This window comes from Acomys russatus, chromosome 13 (genome assembly GCF_903995435.1).
Source record: "Acomys russatus chromosome 13, mAcoRus1.1, whole genome shotgun sequence".
Taxonomy (NCBI): Eukaryota; Metazoa; Chordata; class Mammalia; order Rodentia; family Muridae; genus Acomys; species Acomys russatus.
In genome coordinates this window covers 28,957,279-28,977,458 of record NC_067149.1, presented here as the reverse complement: position 1 = coordinate 28,977,458, position 20,180 = coordinate 28,957,279, and the positions used below count along the sequence as shown (strand labels likewise).

At 46.5% G+C, this 20,180-nt stretch overlaps 1 protein-coding gene across 1 annotated transcript in view; it reads right to left on the bottom strand.

Moving 5' to 3' along the window:
- Positions 1-19,175, bottom strand: part of Gxylt2 (glucoside xylosyltransferase 2) — an 87,975-nt gene extending 68,800 nt beyond the window's left edge. The window contains exon 1 of the mRNA XM_051154996.1: positions 18,798-19,175. Coding sequence (XP_051010953.1) covers positions 18,798-19,078 — 281 coding nt within the window. The 5' untranslated portion in view covers positions 19,079-19,175. The remainder of the gene's footprint in view (positions 1-18,797) is intronic.
- Positions 19,176-20,180: the final 1,005 nt, after the last annotated feature.

Below are 20,180 nucleotides of genomic sequence, written 5' to 3'. Positions count from 1 at the left end.
ACAAGCTCTTCCTTCCCAGCCCCTTTTAAGCAAGGCCAATGATGAAGTCTCAGTCTGGTGCTGATAAGCCTTGAATGCCTTTCTAATATTTCTTAATCCTCCTTCAGTAGACACACCGTGGCAGGGAAGAGGACTAGACGGAAAACCAACAACAGCACTTTGTTCTCTGTCAATTGCCATCTACCTGTGTGAGTTCAACCGTCACTAGTCCTGGCTTGGGGTATCTTTAAAAATGAAAAGAGAGGAGAAGAAAAGGAAAGGAAAGGCAAAAAGAAAAGAAACACCTTGGAGTCTGACACAAGGGGATCATGGTTTTGAGGCCAGCCTTAGCAGTACAGTGAATTCAGGCCAATTTGGGCTACACAGAGGAACCCTGTCTTTAGAGCTAGGCTCAGGGGTACATTGGTAACCTGACACATGCAGAGTGTTGTTTTTCATCCCCAGCACCACAAAAAAATAAATAAATAAGGGGACTTAGAGAAGCGGAGCCTTCCAGCACAGCTGGTGGCATTATAAACTACGACAACCACCCTGGAGAACTGGCAGTTCCTGAAAATGCTAAAAATAGAGCACCCCACCTACTCAGCAATTTCACTCCAAGCCATGTACAAGAACTGAAAACATATGTTGACTCGAAATCTGAACACAAATATCCACACCAGCATTAATCACCATCACCAAGCCCACCCGAAAAATCCTTCAAAAGACGAATGCTTAGGTAAAACGTGGCAAGCTACACAAGGAAATGTTATCTGGCAACAAAAAGGAATGGATATTGACTGACGTGTGCTACAGCGTGTGTGGAAACAGAAAACAGCCAACTGTGAGTCTTCGGATAAATTACAGTAGATATGGTTTCTTTTGGGGGCAATGAACACGGTCTGTCATTGAACAGGGGGCGGTGGTTGCACAATTTTATAAGTAAACTAAAAGTCAAGACGTTGTATATGTGTCTAAAAGTACTGGAATTAAAGTGTGGCACTGCTGTCGTTAAGTGAATAAGCAGATGCATCCAAATTTATGACACAGATTTTGTAGAAAAAGTTGTAAAGCAGGCCACAGTAGGGCAGCAATAGCATATGTGGCACAAGTGAGCCTGGAAGTCGCTGCCCCCATCACCCAGGCTCCAGGCTCCCCACATTCACATGAAAAATGATCTTCAAAACCCCAGAGGCAGCTCAGGGGAAGCCAAGGCTCCCACACCTCCCCTGCCTGCTGCCTGAGACAAGCGGCTCCTTAATCGCTTCCAAGTCTCAAGTGTGTGACTTAATTAAACTTCCATTTCTGGAGTGTATAAATAATGAAAAACGGCATTTATGTGTAGTGCTGTTTACTCTGTAGCCTATTACTAAGAAACACACTGAATTATTAAAGCGGGTAATTGGTTCTGCTCGGCCCCTCTTTCCCCGCTGCCACCCATCACCTCTCTTATCAGAGTTCCCCTTAACTGACAAGCAGAATTAACTCAGGCAAGCCTGATGCTGTAATGAGTGTGATGAGGTGGGGGTGGGAGGTGGAGGGTGGGGTGGGAGGGTGGAGCTGCAAGCAAGATCACACTTCTTTAGCACACTAGCTCAGGCTGCCAGCAAGGAGCCTTACTTGGTGAAGGAACCGCAGACATGGTCTGTAGAGGATAAAGTCTAAGAAGCTGATTAGGCTCACCATAGGCCAGAGGGCACTGGAAGCATTTCTCTACCACAGTGCTTTGCAAGATGAGCCCACTTGGCCATCTGAATCTGGAGGGAGGGTGTGAAGGAGCCAGAGTGGTGGATGGAGAAATGGAAACACTAAACGCAGCCCCTGGAAAGGAAATCTACTGATGTGGAATTCTATTCAAATCACACATGGGCAGCACTCACAAATATTCTTGAAAAACCATACATTGTATTTGTGTGTGTGCATGTGTGTGCATATGTGGAAAGGCCAGAGGACCACCTCACGCTGTCATTCTTCCTTAGGAACCATCCTTTTTTTTTTTTTTTTTTTTTTTTTTTTTTTGAGACAGGGTCTCTTACTGGAATGTGGGGCTTGCCAATTCACCTAGGCCAGCCAGCAAATGAACCTCAGGGAGGTACCTGTCTCTCCTTCCCCAGTGCTGGGATTTTTCAAGTGTGTGCTTTTCACATGGCGGCTAAGGATGGACGTCAGGTCTTCCTCTTTATGCTGCTGGGATTTACTGATGAAGCTACGTCCCCACCCCTCATCCACACAGTTTAGAAACATGAATGAACACACAAAACACTCCCCCACCGAAGCTGCGATCAGACCTTTCACTTGGAAGGCAGATATGACACCAAAAATTTGCTAACACTTAAATCACTTTTAATGACCCATGGTTTGGAGTCAAATCAAGTATCATTAATCTTTCAAGACAGCCAAGCTGATGGCTTGCCTCGGACTCACAATATAATATGAATAATGTCAAGCACATGCCAAAAACCTGCCATGGGGGAGGCTTAATAAAATTACTTGATAAATGCATTAATTATGAATAGTACATTTTAAATTTGGTGCATGGTATCTGAAACATGGCTGAGTTCCTAAACAAAGTCTAGGGCTAATGCTATGTAGGTGTCTGATGTCTGATGTGGGTAGCCATGCCTGTGTGGGGATGCGGGGGCATTTGCTTTCTGACATCTTTGCACACACATACACATGCTGTGTGATTAGTGAGTGTCACAGCAAGGAACCAGACCCAGGCTCCCTCGCGTCCTCCTTGGTGGTTTTTTAACCCAGCAGAAATAATCCTCGCATGTTTGCCAAGGGATATAATCAAGGTATGGGCAGGGCCAGGCTTCTTCCACAGGGTAAGGAGACGACTTCTCCACTGTTTCTGTCTAGCTTCTGGGTCCTAGCAATCCTCAGAGTTCTGAAAGGGTAGTAGCCTTGTCACTGCAACTGTCACTATATGTGGTACATTTCCCCACATAGCTCTTTGGCTTTAAGTCTTTTCCTTCCCTCACTTTTTCTTCTTCTTCTTCTTCTTCTTCTTCTTCTTCTTCTTCTTCTTCTTCTTCTTCTTCTTCTTCCTCCTCCTCCTCTTCCATTTCTTTATTTCTTTATTTATTTATTTGCCTTTTGAGATATACTTGCTATGACTTGCTATGTATCCCAGGCTGTCTCCAAACCTGCAATCCTCCTGTCTCAGCTTCTGCGATGTTGGGTTAGCAGGCATGTAGTACTGCACCCAGCCTATGCATGTCACTTGTCCTTTCTTCTTTTCATCAGGAAATCAGCATTCGGACTTAGCACCCCTTCACCCCCTACCCCCACCCCACCCCACCCCACTAAGCTTAACTTCTTGGCTCCCTAGCTAGCTGGGTCTGTAATGTCCTTTCTAAATGCAGCTCACATTCTGCAATGGTTGGTTTCAGGTGGCAGAGGCTGTGCTTCTGATCACTGCAGTAAACACGGCACTCACATGAGTTAGAACAAGCCCTCTGTGGACGGCTCAAGCTTCCATGCGGGGCTCCTGGGGCAGGCGGGACTCACAGCCTTCTTGGGTGCAGGGTATGATTCCCACAACACACCTTGAAGAACTTACTGCCATTAACTAACACCTTTTGCCTTTTCTTTTTCAAAATTCTGTGCTGGTAACTTGACTAACACTCATCCCTCCCCCCCCCTTTTTTTTTTTTTTTTGCCTTGAGGTGTTCATGACACAGGAGATTTGATTTCTCCACCTGCTCTTCTTTTCAAATGAGGATGTGGTGGGATTTAAAAAACATGACCCAGCAGAGTGAGCTTGAAATAAATGACCCTCGCTGTGGAAAGGAGGAGAATCAGAGGGTCACAGAGAATCAGAAAATCTTATCTCAGCCCCTGAAAAAGAGTAACTAACGGTCAGTCCTTGAATAAGGGGTGGAGGAGAAATGGTCTCTCCAAGCACTTCTTGTCCTCCAGCACCTCAGCACAGTCACTAGTTTTTCATATTTATAGTCATTTGTAACATTTTAGTTATTTTCGCATATTTATGGTCATTTATAAACTTCTAGTTGGGGGAGCAGGGTTTGTTCTTGGGTTTTGTTTGGTTTTTCTTTTTGCAAATTATGAAAGTAATTGTTGGATAGGAATTTCCTCCGATATATAACATTCTATCTCAAGAGGGAGGCTGTGAAGACCCAAAATGTAGGAGCTGGAGAGGTGGCTCAGCAGTTAAGAACCCCGGCTGTTCCTCCTGAGAACTCAGGCTCTGTTCTCAGCACTTGCACGGCGGCTCACAAGCATCTGTAACTCCAGTTCCACGGGACTCTCTTCTGGCCAGTACAGGCACTATACATGCACATATGCACAGACATACATGCACACAAACCATCCATACACATAACATATCAGAAAACAAACAAACAAAACAAAACATCATCGTGTATGTCCCCCACTCCCAGAGGGAAGACAGAGTGGGAGGCGAGATGACATGACAGATGGAAGACAAAAGGACCATTGACGAGGATCAGGATAGGGACACAGGATTGATACTAAGTATGTCACAATTCACAACCCTCAGGGAGTCCCTGAAACTTAGCAGATTCACAAGGTGCCTCCTCCCTCAAGGTTAGCTAAGCATTCAGGACACCCGAGAAGCAGGGACTCTCCTGCCTGTCAAGCTGCCTGCAAGCTGTCCAGTGAAGTCAAGGGTTCTAGCTTTCAAGGGTTGTCACGATGCTAAAGTAGGCTTTTGGTAACACAGCTGCCTTTGAGTTGCCCATGCTCCTATAAACTTGCTGGTTCAACAAGGGGGACTTCAGTAATATCCATACTTCATCCTGTCATCAGTCACTCCCTAGGGTGAGTAGACACTTGTTCACATGTCCCCAAGAGTATCTATCACATAATAGTGACATACATATTTATTATAGAAAGCTTTGAAAACACAGACAAGCACAAGGAGAACACTTAGAATCACAGTTTCATAACCACTGTTAGATTTTGGTTTTTAAGAACTATATTCAGTATATGTGAGGGTGTGAATATATGCACAGTTTATTCTTATTATGAATTTTAAAGCCTTATTGTATGTGTGTGTGCCCATATGTGTGTGTGTTCACTCTTATTAGGAATTTTTAAGCATTTAGTGTGTGTGTGCGTGCCCGTGCATGTGTGTACATGTAGGTACGGATGTGTCACGGCCCACATGTGGAAGTCAGAGGACAACAAGCACCTTTATCCACTCACCTGTCTCCCTGGTCCTACAATTTTTCTAAGCTGGAAAGGGAACAGTTTTTTTTATAACTTGCTTATGCCCTTTGCAAGCACGTTTCAATAAAAAAAAGAAGAAAAAAAATCAAGAGACTGTATCAAAGAGATCTTTCCAAAGGGATTTTCGGTAGTGATAATGCATCAGAGTGTGGGATATGTTTCTAAGAACAGCATGTGGTTAGCAATTTTGCTCTTTGAAGGCCATGGACATGGTTCAATTTCTAGGTCTACCAGTTGGCTGTACTAACTAGAGCAAAACTTTTCACCATCGCTACCCTGGGGCTTTCTACCTGCAAAATGGACATAGTTATGATACTGGATGTCTGCTGACCCTTCCCTTTCTTACCACCAACTATTTTCAGGAATATACTTTAAAGGAACAGCTCTTCAGTTCTCATCCCATGAAATTTGGTTCCCTCTTGCCATCATAGCTGCAGGTATATGTCTCAGGTGTGGCCATCAGAAAGTGCAGATGCCTCTGACCAAAAGGCACAAGCCCAGATCTTCTGGCAAAGGTTCCATAGGAGGAAAGCACATGAGAGTGTCACTCACACAAAGCTTAATGACATGGGCAAGATGGTCTTGGTTATACCTGTAACTGGACCTTTAACTCCTTGGCAGTCTCCAGTTTTGAGTCAGTAGTGTTCTGTTCATGATGAAGCGATTCTGTGCATGGGCTGGAATCCCTGCTTGCTAGTGAAGATGCTCTGACCTACCCAGTAACAGGAGTGACTGTCAGGTGACGGATGGTGAGGACTAAACGAAGTAGTGCTACATACAACAGGCGTAGCACCTGTCATAGTTAGCTTCAGATGTCAGCCCTGGGGAGCAAGAAATCTCAACTGAGGAATCGGCTCCCTTGGACTGACCTGTGCGCATGTCTGTGGGGATGCTTTCTTGGCTAATGATTGATGTGGGAGGGCCCATTCCCAGGTCACTGTTAGTGGTGCCACCCCTGAGCAGGTGGCCCTGGCTTATAGAAAGCTAGCTGAGCAAACTATGAAGCTCAAGCCAGTCAGCAGCGTTGCTCCTTGGCCTTTACGTCAGTTCCTGACTCCAATTTCCTGCCCTGATTTCCCTTGATGATGGACTATATAGCCTCTAAACTAAATAAACCCTTTCCTCCCCAGGCTGGTTTGGACAACGTTTTATCACAGCAAGAGAAAACAAACTAGGATAGCACCACACATGATTGGTGTTCTCTCTGTTTCTCTCTCTGCCTCTCTGTGTCTCTCCTCTCTCTTTCCTTCTCTCTTCTCTCTCTCACTTTCTCTCTAGTGCTGGGATTACAGGTATGTGTCAGCATGCCTGGCTCAGTACTGTGCCTAAAGTAATGATGAAGTAGTCATTATCATCATGACTATAATTAAATATTATATTGATCAGATATCCTTGTGTTTCTCTAAACACATTGTATTCATGCCCTAACCAGGCTGGGAGGCAGTTTGGCAAAAAGCATACAAGCTCTGATTTGATGCCCATCAAAGAGTGGGCACACTTTCTAAAAGTCTCAGACATGACCTGGGTTTCCACTCACCCATTCTCTCTTTCGATAAGAAAATCCATTACTTGAGCGCATATTACATTGGGGGTCACTTGTCTGACAACGGAAGACCATGAATTTCTCAGAAAAAAAAAATCAGAAGAAGGAAGAAAATGGAGCACAAAGGTTTGCACCCCACCAACAGCCATGGACTCTGAGGAGATAAGGCATGGGTAGAATCCTGCATGGAGGCTGCCCAGTACAGCGCTTAATTCGGGGGAATGCATTGCTCACATCTACTTTCTCAAGATTAAAACCACTGGTGTTTGCGCCCTTGAAGAGCCGTCAAAATTCTAGTTGGCCAAGATACCAGGTCTGGGGCTGTCCAGGAGTCAGGATAAAGGGTTCTGTCTCCTACACCCGATCAGCTGTTAGACAGCTGATTTTGTGCTGGACACGTGGCCTTGTGTCCATTCACATACACGGAAGGCCAGTCTCAGTGTCCTCAAGTCTGAACTCCTCCCTGTCCAAAAGAGCCGGCTCAAATGTGCCTCTAAGCCCTCACTAGCCCTCACAGTTCCTTGTGCCGCCTGCCCCATGCTGACAATTAACTTGCATCCTCTCATCACACCAGTGAGCTTGCAAAAAAGCCAAGGATGTCTAAAGATCGATGTATTCAAAGTCACACATGAGGCATCTGGATCCAGTTATGGTTTTGTTCCTAACTAAAAAGTGATGGGCAGTGACGGTGCCCAGGACAAGAAAATACTCTTGAGGAAGACAGTGAGCCAGCCCTGTCCCAGACACTGTATGTCCATCCTTATTTGACTTCTCCTGGCCTCAGTTTTCCCATGCACAGAAGAATGTCATAATTTTGACTATGCATTCTTTATGTCTTATGGAAGATGTGGGTCTCGTATTATACAACATGCATTTCTGCTAGAAGGTTATAATATTTCATAGACGAACAGTCAGGACTTCAAGTAAAAGCCATGTTTAAACACATCAAAGCCACTCTACTGGCACAGAATCAGGGATTCTCAGTAAAGAGGCTCTGATGGTTACTCTTTACTGTCAGCTTGAGTGGAAACACACATCTGGGTATGTCTATGAGGGTGTTACCAGAAAGGTTTAACTGGAGTGGGAAGACATACCCATGATGTAGGAGGCATTGTCCCCTGGGCTGGGGTCCTGGGCTGAATGAAAAGTGCCAGCATCCATCTTTCTCTGCTTCCTGACTGCAGATACTTCATGATGATGCACTGTCCCCTCCAACTATAAGCCAAAATTAACCCTACTTACTTATGGTGGAGTTTTAACTATTTTGTTACTGCAACAGGAAAAATAACCAATAAAGAATCAAGTCAAGCGGGGCATGGTGGCGTGGTGGCATATGGCGCATACCTTTTAATCCAGTTCAAGGCCAGCCTGGTCTAAAAAGTGAGTCCAGGACAGCCAGAGCTACACAGAGAAACCCTGTCTCAAAACAATGACAACAAAAAGAATCAAGTCAAGAAAACTCCTTTATAAGTGGGGTGTGGTGGCCCGCACCCATAATCCCAGCACTCAGGGAGACAGAGTCAGGCAGATCGCAGTGAGTGCCAGGCCAGCCAAGGCTACACAGAAAAACCCTGTCTCCAAAAACCAAAAAAGAAAACTCCTTTTTTTCTCCAGGGGTAGTTTTCAGAACTTTAGAATATGAAATTAGCCAAATGCTGGAAACTATTCTGGAGAAATATAAAATAAACTTTATTGTCAATAAAAATTTTTGTCTTTTGTTAATTTTTACATTGGGATGAAATACAGGCACTGTAAAACTTTGTTTATTAAATTGTAGATGAAAACATGAAGTGTTCTTAAGAAAAATAAAACTTATTAAATTTTCTTGCCTGTATATGTGCATGGAGGAAGTGTTAATTTGGCCAATGTTGACTCAATTTAGTAGAGGCATTAAGAACAGGTGCTGTGAGTCTGAGTTAGTTGTGTTTCTTTGGGAGTTAAGTGACAGACACACGTGCCAAACTAGACTCAGAGAACAGGGTACCTGTTAGGTCCCGGGGCAGTGGTGCACAAGGAAAGTAGAGTTGACCGTGGAACCCAGGTTGGGACCACCTCATCCTGATCCAGCGCTTCTGCGCTCCTGTGCCGCCTCGCATTTCTGCCCCGTGAGGGTTTCCATACTCTCTCAATGTGGACCAGGTTTCTCAGTGGGCCAGAGGTTACCCATCTCTAAATCGCCTTAGGCTTAGGATGCAATCAAGTATGCAAAGTGGCTGTTTCGGAGTAAGGGATGTTTACTTGCTGTGTACGCTTGAAACCATTCCCTTTTGTCTCCATCATCTGCTCCAAGATTTTGATAAGAAAATCTAGCTCGGCTAAGATGACCCTAGATGCAAATACGAGAAAACTGCAACTCCAGCACGTGTAACAGGAGGCACCACGACGGCTCCATGGACCTTAAGATCTGTTCATTCTGAGACTTGACAACGTTCTCAAGGAACCTGTGATGCTTCATATTGATTGTCAACATGACAGAATCTAGGATCACTATGGAAACAAACATCTACTCATATCTATAGTGGAGTTACTAGGTTAACCAGAAGGTCAAAGACCCACCCCATGTGTTGGGGGCACCATTCTATAGTCTGGCGTAGCTGCTCTTTACTACTTGGTAGGTTCTTCTTTCTTCTCTACTCCTTTTCTTCCTCCCTTTCAAGCCCCTAACACTAGATAAGAGAGGGGAGAAAGAAAAGAGATCCCTGAATAAAGTCAGGGGTTGCAAAGGTGGGGACATTATTGTCAGCCAACTTCCTGCTGATTAGGAGTGTCCAGCTCCTTGGGGCAAGTTTGAGCTTCGATGTCAGGATTATCTAATTTCTCCTTGTTGTTTCTCTCTGCATACAACTATTTAACAAACTGTGACCAACAGCAACCAGCAACCTAGCCCACCTGGGGGGGGGTAACATTTATATACCCTCTGAAAAGTCCCCCAAATCCCAAACATCACACAACCACAGAAACTATTTGCAGCTGGCAAAAATCACACACCCCCACCACCAGAGCACAAGGCAAGTCATGGTCAGCTGCTGCAAAACGGCCCCATAGCCTCACACCTGGGAGACAGGGTCTCTCTGTGTAGCCTTGGCTGTCCTGGACTTGCTTTGTAGACCAGGCTGGCCTCGACCTCACAATGATCCGCCTGCCTCTGCCTCCCAAGTGCTGGGATTAAAGGCGTGCGCCACCACTACTGCCGCCGCCGCCACCACCATACCTGGCTATATTTCTGTGTTTTTAAAGAAACAAAAATTCCAAAATTCTCACTGCAGTCTAGGGTCCCGGATTGAATTAAACAGACAATGTGAGCCAAGCACTGGCTTTCACCTCTCTGCTTCCTGACTGCGGTTGCTATATGATCATCTGTCTCAGGCTCCTGGTGCCATCATTCCTCACCACAGTGGACTGTACCTCAAACTGTAGGTCAGACTAAGCAGTTCCTCCCTTAAGCTGCCTGTGTCAGGCAGTTCGTCACAACAATTAGAAGGGTAACCAATATAGGCCCTTAGCCTTTTTCTTTCTCTACTGCCCCAAATAAAGCGAAAGCTTTTATCCTACAGCTGATAACTTTAGCTGCAGCCAAGGCTATTCCTCTGCTTATATCCGGAAGACAGAGTCTTCTGTGCAATGTTGTAAGTTGATTCCTTTGGGCGAATAACCGTAGCTAGAGTAATGAACACGATGTGCTTAGTCCTGGATACACAAAGCTTACACTTTGGAAAAAATGGGTTGTCATGTGGGCTTAAACCATCTATCCCTTGGGGCTGTGGTTCACACAACACTCCCCAAGTAGTGTGGGCCGCCTGAAGGGATGAGGCTTGCTTAGCTTACATCAGTTGGCTGAGCTGGTCTAAATCTGACCCTCTAGCCCTTCCTACTCCCTCCTTCTAAATTACAGGCATTGAAGTCAAGCGAAGCCAATGGGGTGGGAGAGGAGCATCCTTTTCCTGCATATGGGAGGGAAGGAAGAAAGAATGCTCCATGAACGTTAGGGATGGCGATATCAGTAGGAACACATGTTTCACTTAATGCAGACACTGATGTTCATATATGGGAAGATTTAAGAGGTGTGCAAATACGCAGGCAAGCGCACACACACATACATATACATTTTTCTCTGACAGCGTTGAAGGCCTATAAGAAATAACATCCCAGAGTAAGAAGCATGCCTAGTCTCTAGCTCTTAGTTACAGGCACTAGTACTGGCCCCTCCCCAACACACACAAGTTACCAGGGTTCCTTGAAGAAAAGCTGATATAGTCACTGGCTCTGCAGGATGAGCCTGGAGCAGTTTATATAGTTCAAGAGAGTAAAGAAGTACCCAAGCCCCAACAAAACTACAGATAAAGCCAGGCTTGTCTGTGGCTCACTGGGAGAGTGATGCAGTTGTCTTTCTTCCCGGCCCCAAGCTCCCAGACTAATGACTCATGAGATGCCATGTGTCTGGTTACTTGTGCTCGGGTACCCTGAGTCTGTCCTCCTCACATCTTCCCAGACAACTCTCCCATACATGTGGTTCTATCCCAGCATTCTTTCTGCCTACTTGATCTCCCACCTTCTACCTTTTCCTATAGACCATAGGGTTGTTTCATTATTATTATTATTATTATTATTATTATTATTATTATTATTATTATTATTATTATCATCAGCTGTTGTATCCATAGGATATGCAAGATACTCAAAGAATCAGAACAGATGCCAATCTCCCCTGCAGGGGGACCTCAAGTAAGTCATGTCAACACACTCAGCCCTCAAGGATCAGGGCAAATTTCCCACACCTCAGCCTTGTTTTCTTCCTGTATGGAGAACAGGAAGGGAGACAAGGCAACCAGCCAGAGCAGAAACCCAGCAAGTCGCACCTTAGCCAGGCCCAAATTAGTAGTTGTGAATCTTTTTGTTTATTTTGTTTGTGTAGCCTTGGCTGGCCTAGAACTGTCTACATAGAAAAGGCTGTCCTTAAACTCACAGAGATCTGCCTGTCTCTGCCTCCTCAGTGCTGGGAAATAAAGTGTGCACCACCACACCCAGCCTGTTGGAAATCCTACAGAGTCCACATGAGAAACGATATAATGGAGATAGTTTTCCTTCTAGAGCCCTGTAACCCAGAAGCCAGATCATAGTAAAACATCTCACATATTCTGATAAGACCTTCCCACGATAACCCACCAGTGTTCTTCCAAACTGCCCAGATCAGCTGGGTGTGGTGGCACATGCCTATAAGCCCAGCACTCTGGAGGCAGAGGTGGGTGGATCGCTGTGAATTCTAGGCCAGCCTGATCTACAAAGTTAAGTCCAGGACAGCCAAGGCTACACAGAGAGACCCTGGCTCAAAAAACAAAACACAACAAAATCCAAACTGCCCAGATCCTTAAATATCTACAGCAAAACTGAAAAGCAACCACCCAAACCTGTCAGAAATAGGCAGTTTGAGAAACTATTGTAAAGTCCATCTTGAAAAGATAGCAACACATAACAAAGTCTACTGAATGGGACCCTATGTGTTAGCTAGGGTTTCTATGGCTGCGAAGAGACACCATGACCACAGCAACTTTTATAAAGGTAAACATTTAATTGGGGCTGCCTTGCAGTTCCAGAGGTTTCGTTCATTACCGTCACGGTGAGAAGCATGGCGGCGTGCAGTTGGACATGGTGCTGGAGAAGGAGCTGAGAGTTCTGCATCTTGATCCACAGGCAGCAGAAGCCATTTAAGCCTAGCTTGACCTTCTGAGACCTCAAAGCCTACGCCTAGTCACACACCTCCTCCAACAAAGCCACACACCCTGCAACAGGGAATCTAACAGAACATTCATAATAATGTCTTAATGTGACTTCATCAACCCAGTTAAGCCCCCAGCAGGGGAAGATCTTACTGGTTACAGAAGCTGAGTACTGGCTGGGACAAGGTGGACCCTGCCTCTGGTCTCCAGTTCTTTCCATAAACATTGTTTGAGTATCCACCATGAGGTCATCTGTGTCTCAGCTGTCAGGGAGAGCTGACTAATGACACAGGCAGTGAACTCTGAGATGGGAGGGGTAAACACAATGCTCCCACCAGCTTTGAATGTGACAAAAACCAAACCATGGACCAGGATGAGGGAGGAGATCTGGATCGGTGGGTTGAGTGCAGATCTGCACAGCTTGGAAGGCTTCTCTGAGAATAGGACATTGGAGTGTAGGCCCCAAAGGAGTGAGGACCCTTGGTGCATGAGGTTGTGAACAGGCACAGAAGCCCCGTGACTGAGGGAGGATAAAAAGAGATGAGGACAAGGGATGGAACTGGACTGATGTAGGTAAGGGCTCAAAGAGCACATAGAGAAACTAAAATTTAAAGTTTGTTTATTTCTGTAGGGACATGCATATGTATGAGGGTCAGAAGACAACTTTTGGGGTCTTCTGCCTTGCTGAGTCAGGGTCTCTCCTGTTGTTTCTGATGATAGGCTGCATACTCCAGATTAGCTAGTCCTTAAACTTCTGGGTAATTCTGTCTCCACAGCTCATCTCTGCAGTTTATGTGATTTATGTGAATGCTGTATTTTATGTGAAGATTTAGCTTAGGTGATCAGCCTTACAGGGAACAGCCTTACCAGTTGACTTAGCTCTCCCACCCAAGAAAATGGATTTTATTCTTAGTGTGATGGGACACACACACACACACACACACACACACACACACACACACATGACGACGACAGCTTTAAGCCCTCATAGTGACCTACTTTGGAAAAGTTGGTTCAGAATTATTTCAACAGCTGTATGGAAAATGAACTGTAGAGGACGCTAGAATAGAGCCACTCAAATTAAGAGTAGGCTGCTGCAGTGTCCCAAGGATGGAAGTCAGCAGTGCCCAGGGAGGGGGGAGAGATAGTGGGAAGTTTGTTTGTGGTAAAGCTAATAGGACTAATTTGAGTAGGGTGTGGGTGTGTGAGAGACAACAAAAATTGAGCCCTGGGGTGGACGAGATGTCTCAGTCGGTAAAGGCGCTTGCCACCAAGCCTGACAACTTGAGTTCAATTCCTGGGACCTACATGATAGAAGGAAAGAACTGAGTCTGGAAAACTGTCTTCGGACCACCTACCACATGTGCGCTAGAGCACATGCACGTAAAAGCCTGAGTACACATGCGCGAACACACACCCTCCACTCAGATGATTGAAAAATAAGCTAAGAAGAGAATCAAGACTCACGGCTATATAATGGCATAGATGTTGTTCAAGACCTTGAGATCATCACTGCCCTCTAAGGCCCACCATCTAATTCTGGAGAGGGCCACAGATAGATTCTGCCGCATGACATCATCCCTGTTTATTGAGACCTTTGTTCAGGCATGAACCCTCTGACTAGACTCATCTCCGAGATCAAAGGGAACTGCAGGAAACTGGTGATGAGCAAGGATGTGTTTCCTCTCACTGGGGTGTCTGGGGAGGCGGCCAAGCACAGCCAGCTTCCCTATCCCGCTCTGCCCCCCCCCACCCCCCATCCCCCAGCATACTGCAAATCCCAGGAGGGTAGAGACTCCATCCTCCATGCATAGCAAATGCCTGGCAGTCTATGTGCCAGACACATTTGCGGAACAACTGTTGAGGGTACTGACAGAGCCATACCACGAGACCAGGAGGGAGCTGAAGTCTTTCTCAGAAGGCACGGTTGAGGGGCTGGCTAGACAATTCAGTGGGCAAGGAACTTGCTGCTAAATCTGACAGCTTGAGCTCAGTCTCGGAACCAACATGGTAGAAAAATCAACTTCTGCAAGTTGTCCCCTCACCTCTACATGTGGCCTGTGTGCCAAGCTCACACACATCCACACACAAAATAAACACACGTAGCATTTTGTTTTTTCTGAGAGGAGCCGTTATGTTAAGAGGCAACAGGCTAGCCCATAAGAGAAAGAACAGAGCTCAGGAGAGGTCTGAGTCTGAGCAATCAGACAGTGAGATAGTGCCAGGGGATGATGCTCATCACGGGATCATGATGTCAGAGCTGGAAGAGAGCTCAGGAAACCTTGGGTAAACCTGCTCACTTTTTCTACATGAAGAACGTAAGATGATATGGCTAGGGATCCGAACCCATTTTCTGAATTCTACAAGCCACGTTCATCCTCTTTCCCCTTTTTAGTATTCGTATGTGTATGTCCGTGTGTTGGTGTGTGAGAGTGCACCACCATGTGTGTGCTTCATCGCATGTGTGGCTGTTGAAGGACAACCTTAGGAGTCTGCCCTCTCCTACTCTGTCTGAGACAGGTGCATATGGCCGGCTAGCTGGCCCATAGGATCCTGGGGGGTTTCTCCTTTCTCAGCCTCCCACCTCAACGTAGGAGGGCTGGGATTATAGATGTTACTGCGTCCAGATGCACCTGAGTTCTAGGGATCCAACTGGTGCTCACACCTATGTACCAAGCACTTGACTCAATGAACCATCACTTCGCTCTATTCTGTTTTATATCGCTGATTCCCAGTAAACTTCTTTTCCACATTCAGGCTCCAAAGTGTTTTCTGAAGCAAATGGAAATACAGTCTTCTAAAGTCTGAAGTCAAGTCCCAAGTAAAACTCTTACTTTAGAATTTAGCTTTTCTTTCTTTCTTTTTTTTTTTTTTAATCTCTTAGTGAACTTTTTCTTATCATTCACTGAAGACTAGGCAGATCACCATGTTCCCTTTTTAATATGGCTGCCAGGAAGCTTAGAGCTAAATTTAGCCTTCAGTCTTTCAGTAATAGTGGTCTTAATTTTAAGCAAACAGTACTTATTACTCCACCCCCCCCCAATGTCCTTCTTATACAACTATTTTAATGACTTTATTACATTTGTATCTTTTACTATAGTCACTTCAAATTCCTTTTGGAAGCCAGCCAGGTATAAATCATCAATAAACCAAAACAAAAGGACTCTACAGCAGCGGCTATGTCCAGGATGATGTCCACTTTCAGATCGCACTCCTGACTGGAAAGACCAGCCCTTATCTCATGACTTTACGCTTGTATAGAAGGAAGTCACCACAGGACAGATTGCATACAAATGGCTAGTTCTAAAATTGTAGGGTCTGCCTGCTAACCAGGCAAGTCCATGGAAATCTTGCTGGAAATGAAAACAAGATGTGGAAGAAGAAGAAGGCTTCGTTCCCCACACTGACGTGGCAGAGCTTGACTAACAGCAGGGCCCTCAGGAGGCCAGCCTGGGCTCTGTGTGGTCAGCAGGTGGCCGGCTGGGTCCCATCCACCCTCCAGCTTCCTAACTATAGCCACGAATCTGACCTTCATCACGCAGGAGAAAGGAGAGCAGGCAGCCTCCCATCATCCTCTGGATTCTGGCCATGTAAAAAAGATTAAGCCACAAGGCTTGCTCTTCCCTCCCTAAATGAAATTCCTTCTCAACCACAAAAATTTCACCCAGGCAGAATGTGAAAAGCAATAAAGGAGTCGATGGGGACCTGCCTTCCAGCTTCCTTTTTACTTTAAGACCTTGAGTTACCCATGCTATGGAGGCAGCAAAAGAAGGGAAAACCGCCCCAGAAAATGTCAACTGTTCAACTGTTTATGTATTTGAGTCTGACGTGCCTGGTGGCAGGCTTTTGGCTCTTTCCAGAGTTTGTGAATTAGTTCTCTATTCCTCTGGTGTTGAACATCATTTCCATGATCATCTAAAGAGATATGTTCAAAAGAAAAATGGCTCCCAGGACCCCGTTGCCTGCAGCAGTATACCTTCTCCATAGCATCCATTGGGATTCTGCTCATGATCTCTTGCAAGTCAGAGCCAATTCGTTCAGATGGAGACAAAAAGCATGCTGCCCCAATGTTCCCAACACCTTGAATAATGAGGCACAGCCAAGAATCCATGATGCTTCTTTAGAAAAACCTCAGTGCGGTGATGAATTGCAGGCAACACAGTTGCCTGACAGCAGCTGGAGTTCTCTCCAGCCCCAGAGTGCCTGGGTCCTCTTACCTGTGAGCCCTGTACAAACTGCTCCTCTGATTCTCAGTGTGTAAACCTCAGATAATCGTGGATCAGCTGTCACTCCAGTCTGCACTCAGCAAAGCTGAGGGATGAGGGCGTGGCTCCATTGATGGAGTGCAAGGAGGACCTAAATTCAGCACCTTAACTTCTGCAATTGCAGCTCCTGAGAGGTAGAGACCTTGAGGATTGGCTCTCAGCCTGGGGTTTGCTGGCAGACAAATCTGCAAGCTCTAGGTTCAGTGAGAGACCATGTCTCAAAAGAATAAGGTGAAGAAAACTGAGGGAGACACTGGATGTCAACCTCTGGGCTTCACAAGCACAAACACGTTGTGTGTGTACAGAGTGTAAAAGAGGGAGGTGGAAACACAGATTATTGACTCTGTTCTCACGTTTTAAGATTCTGTAGGATTGGCCGGGCGTGGTGGCGCATGCCTTTAATCCCAGCACTCGGGAGGCAGAAGCAGGCGGATCGCTGTGAGTTCGAGGCCAGCCTGGTCTACAAAGTGAGTCAGGATGGCCAAGGCTACACAGAGAAACCCTGTCTCAAAAAAAAAAAAAAAAAAAAAAAAAAGATTCTGTAGGATTGCCTGGGATCTGAGAAGCTACATTGGCAACAAGTTTTCATGATGCTGTACAACGGGCCCATTATCGGGAAATTTGTAATTATCAAAGGGTTACTGTGTGAATGGATTGCTGAGTGTGTGTGTGTGTGTGTAAAATTATTAGTAACTATTTTTACATGGTGCGGTTGACACTGTGTTATCTTAAACATCACAATGAGCTTGTAGCTTAACTCTGAAATAGTCTACTGTAAATAGAAAACCCCAACAAGCTGGAGGGGGGAAATCCTACTAACTATACAACAGAAATAGCCTGATTTTGAAAAGTGCACACTCAGAATTTGTAGAAAAGTTCTAAGAATTTTAAGGTCCTAAGTTGGAGATGGCAAGATGCCTCAGTAAGTAAAGGTGCCTACTGCCAAGCCTGGGGACTTGAATTCATTCCTGGGTACATACCGGGTGGAAGTGGTTTAAAACCAACTTCTGACCTCCACACATGCCTCCCTCAACATGTGTGTACACACACACACACACACACACACACACACACACACACACACACACTTAGATTGTGGGGGTATTCTCCACCCGCCCCCCACATATCCATCTACATTTATTACAAGTGGAAAGAAAAAAGCTGACCCAGCTACTTCTTAAGGTTTCAAGTTTCACTGAATTACAGTTTTTTGTTTTTGTTTTTTTAATTGCCCAGACTTCGTCATTATGGTCAAAAAGAATTCTTCAACTTGTTTCAAGTAATTAAGGAGTCCAGCAAACGTGGTCAGTGTAAGGCAGTTAGAAACAGCAGCCCTGGAGGAGCAGAGGAAACAAACCAACTGCAAGACCTCTCCACAACAAAGGAGAGGAATCCCCAACCTGCGGACATCCGGCAACACAGGACCAAAGATAAACCGCTGTGATGAAAGGCAGCCGCGTGGACCGCCTCGTGCTGGGAGTGAGCAGGGTCGAAGGTTAAGATGCTTTCCCAGCGGGAGCCTTTGGCTATCCTGTGGCTCCAACAGACAGAAACCAGGAAACCCCCAGTCTGTCTCCCCCGTGCCACGCACCACTCCTCCCAAGAAGCAAACTTCTTAATCAACTTGAACCAGACGCCCGCTCTGCGGGCAGCACGCGGGTACCCGAGCATGAGCTGAATGCAAGCCAGTCCTGACTCAACATTTAACTTCTCCAACTCCACCAAGATCTAGGTTTTCATTCTGAATTCTCCCGTGAAACAAGAGAATGAGCTCCAGTTGCCTGGCGATGGCTTTTGAAAAATTAAACAAAGAGCACATGTTTGCAAGAACGCAACTAGAGGTCTCACCCTGACAATTGGGACCCGTAATCTAAAAGCCACTTTCACTGACACTCCTTTGGGGAGGTGCATGAGTGTCACCAGAGTGGTCTGCGTGTCTCGCGGAGTGGAAAGAGGTGGAACTTGGAATCTGTCTCTCCATCCATCCATCCAACCCCAAGCCTCCCTTTAACTTGGCACCGGTGCGGGAAATGAGACGCAGGTCCCGAGATGGAAGGGATCCAGGCTGCCACGACTCACCTCGCCAACTTCTCGCGGCTGGCGGCGCGCGGGCGGCCGACTCGGGGGCGCGGACGAAGGGGCCGGCGCCTCGGGGAGCGCCGGCCAGCGGCTCCCAGGAAGGCGCCGGGCTCCGGAGGGCGCGTGGGGACTGGCGCGTGGCGGCCCGGAGGGGCAGCCTCGGGGCGCGCGGGGAGCCCCGGGGGCTCTGGGTCGCTGCGGGCGCGCAAGGACAGCAGAGCCAGCAGCAGTACGGCCAGCGCCAGCAAGAGCAGCGCCGCCGCCTTGCTGCGGAGCTTCATGGTGCGGCGCGGCGGCCAGGGGACGGCGGGGACCCTCTGCACATCGCGACCCGCGGCGGCGCAGCGTCCAGGCCGGCTCGCCCGGGACTGGGGTCGAAGCCGGCGGCGGTGGCGGAGGACTGGGAAGAGGAGGAGGGGGAGGAGAAGACAAGCAAGGGGAGGGATGGAAGGAGGCGCGAGCGGACTCGGGTGGAGCAGCCCTCCCTACCGTACTGTGTGGAGTAGCGGCTCTGCAGCCCACCACTGGCACCCAGGCGCACAGAGCTCAGGTAGCGCAGGCTCGCCACACCTTCATTCATCCACTCAAGTGCTCATACTCACCCACACACTCAGATTCACTTTCTAGCCCACCCAGTTATCCTCAGATTATCTTTTCCCAACTCAAGCATGAATCCAATCTCTGAAGACTCACTCTCCCACCCATTCACTCACTGTCCCACCCACTTGTTTAATGTACCGACTCACCCGTTCCATCCATCACTCCATCCAATTCTGTCATGCGTTTGTTTATTTCATGTGTGTTCTTATTGTTGGTTTCATCCATCTATCCCGCTGGCTTGGGCACCATCTTAATCCAGGGCAGAATTTTTGGCACCAATGCTGGGTACAGTCTCTAAAGATCCATGTACTCTACCGCAATTGTAGAACGGATTGCAAGGTTTAAATCTGAAATCTGACTGTCACTGGCTTGAGATAAACAGAACTTTTCCAAGTTTTCAAAATGGGAATGCTAAGGCTGCTACAACGGGCCTCTGTGAGCATTAAGTTAAATAACCCTTTCAATAGGAACTGCATAATGTGGGGCTCAAAATAGGGACCCATTGGTGAATAAACAAAATAGTTTATCATCCATACACCCGTGCACATTTTGTTGTCTTTCTGGCATAGAGTCAAGGTAGAGTAATAACTTCACAATCCAGTGTAAGAATGGACTCTTCAGCGATGTTATCACTGGCAATCACCAGATCCAGGTCAGAATTGCCCAGCCATTTTTCAATGGCCTCGCAATCAGGATCTGAAGATTCTCTTCTACTCCACTAGAACTGACGGGAGGCATTCTATTAACTCTCCCTGAGGCACATCTGTTCAACAACAACAACAA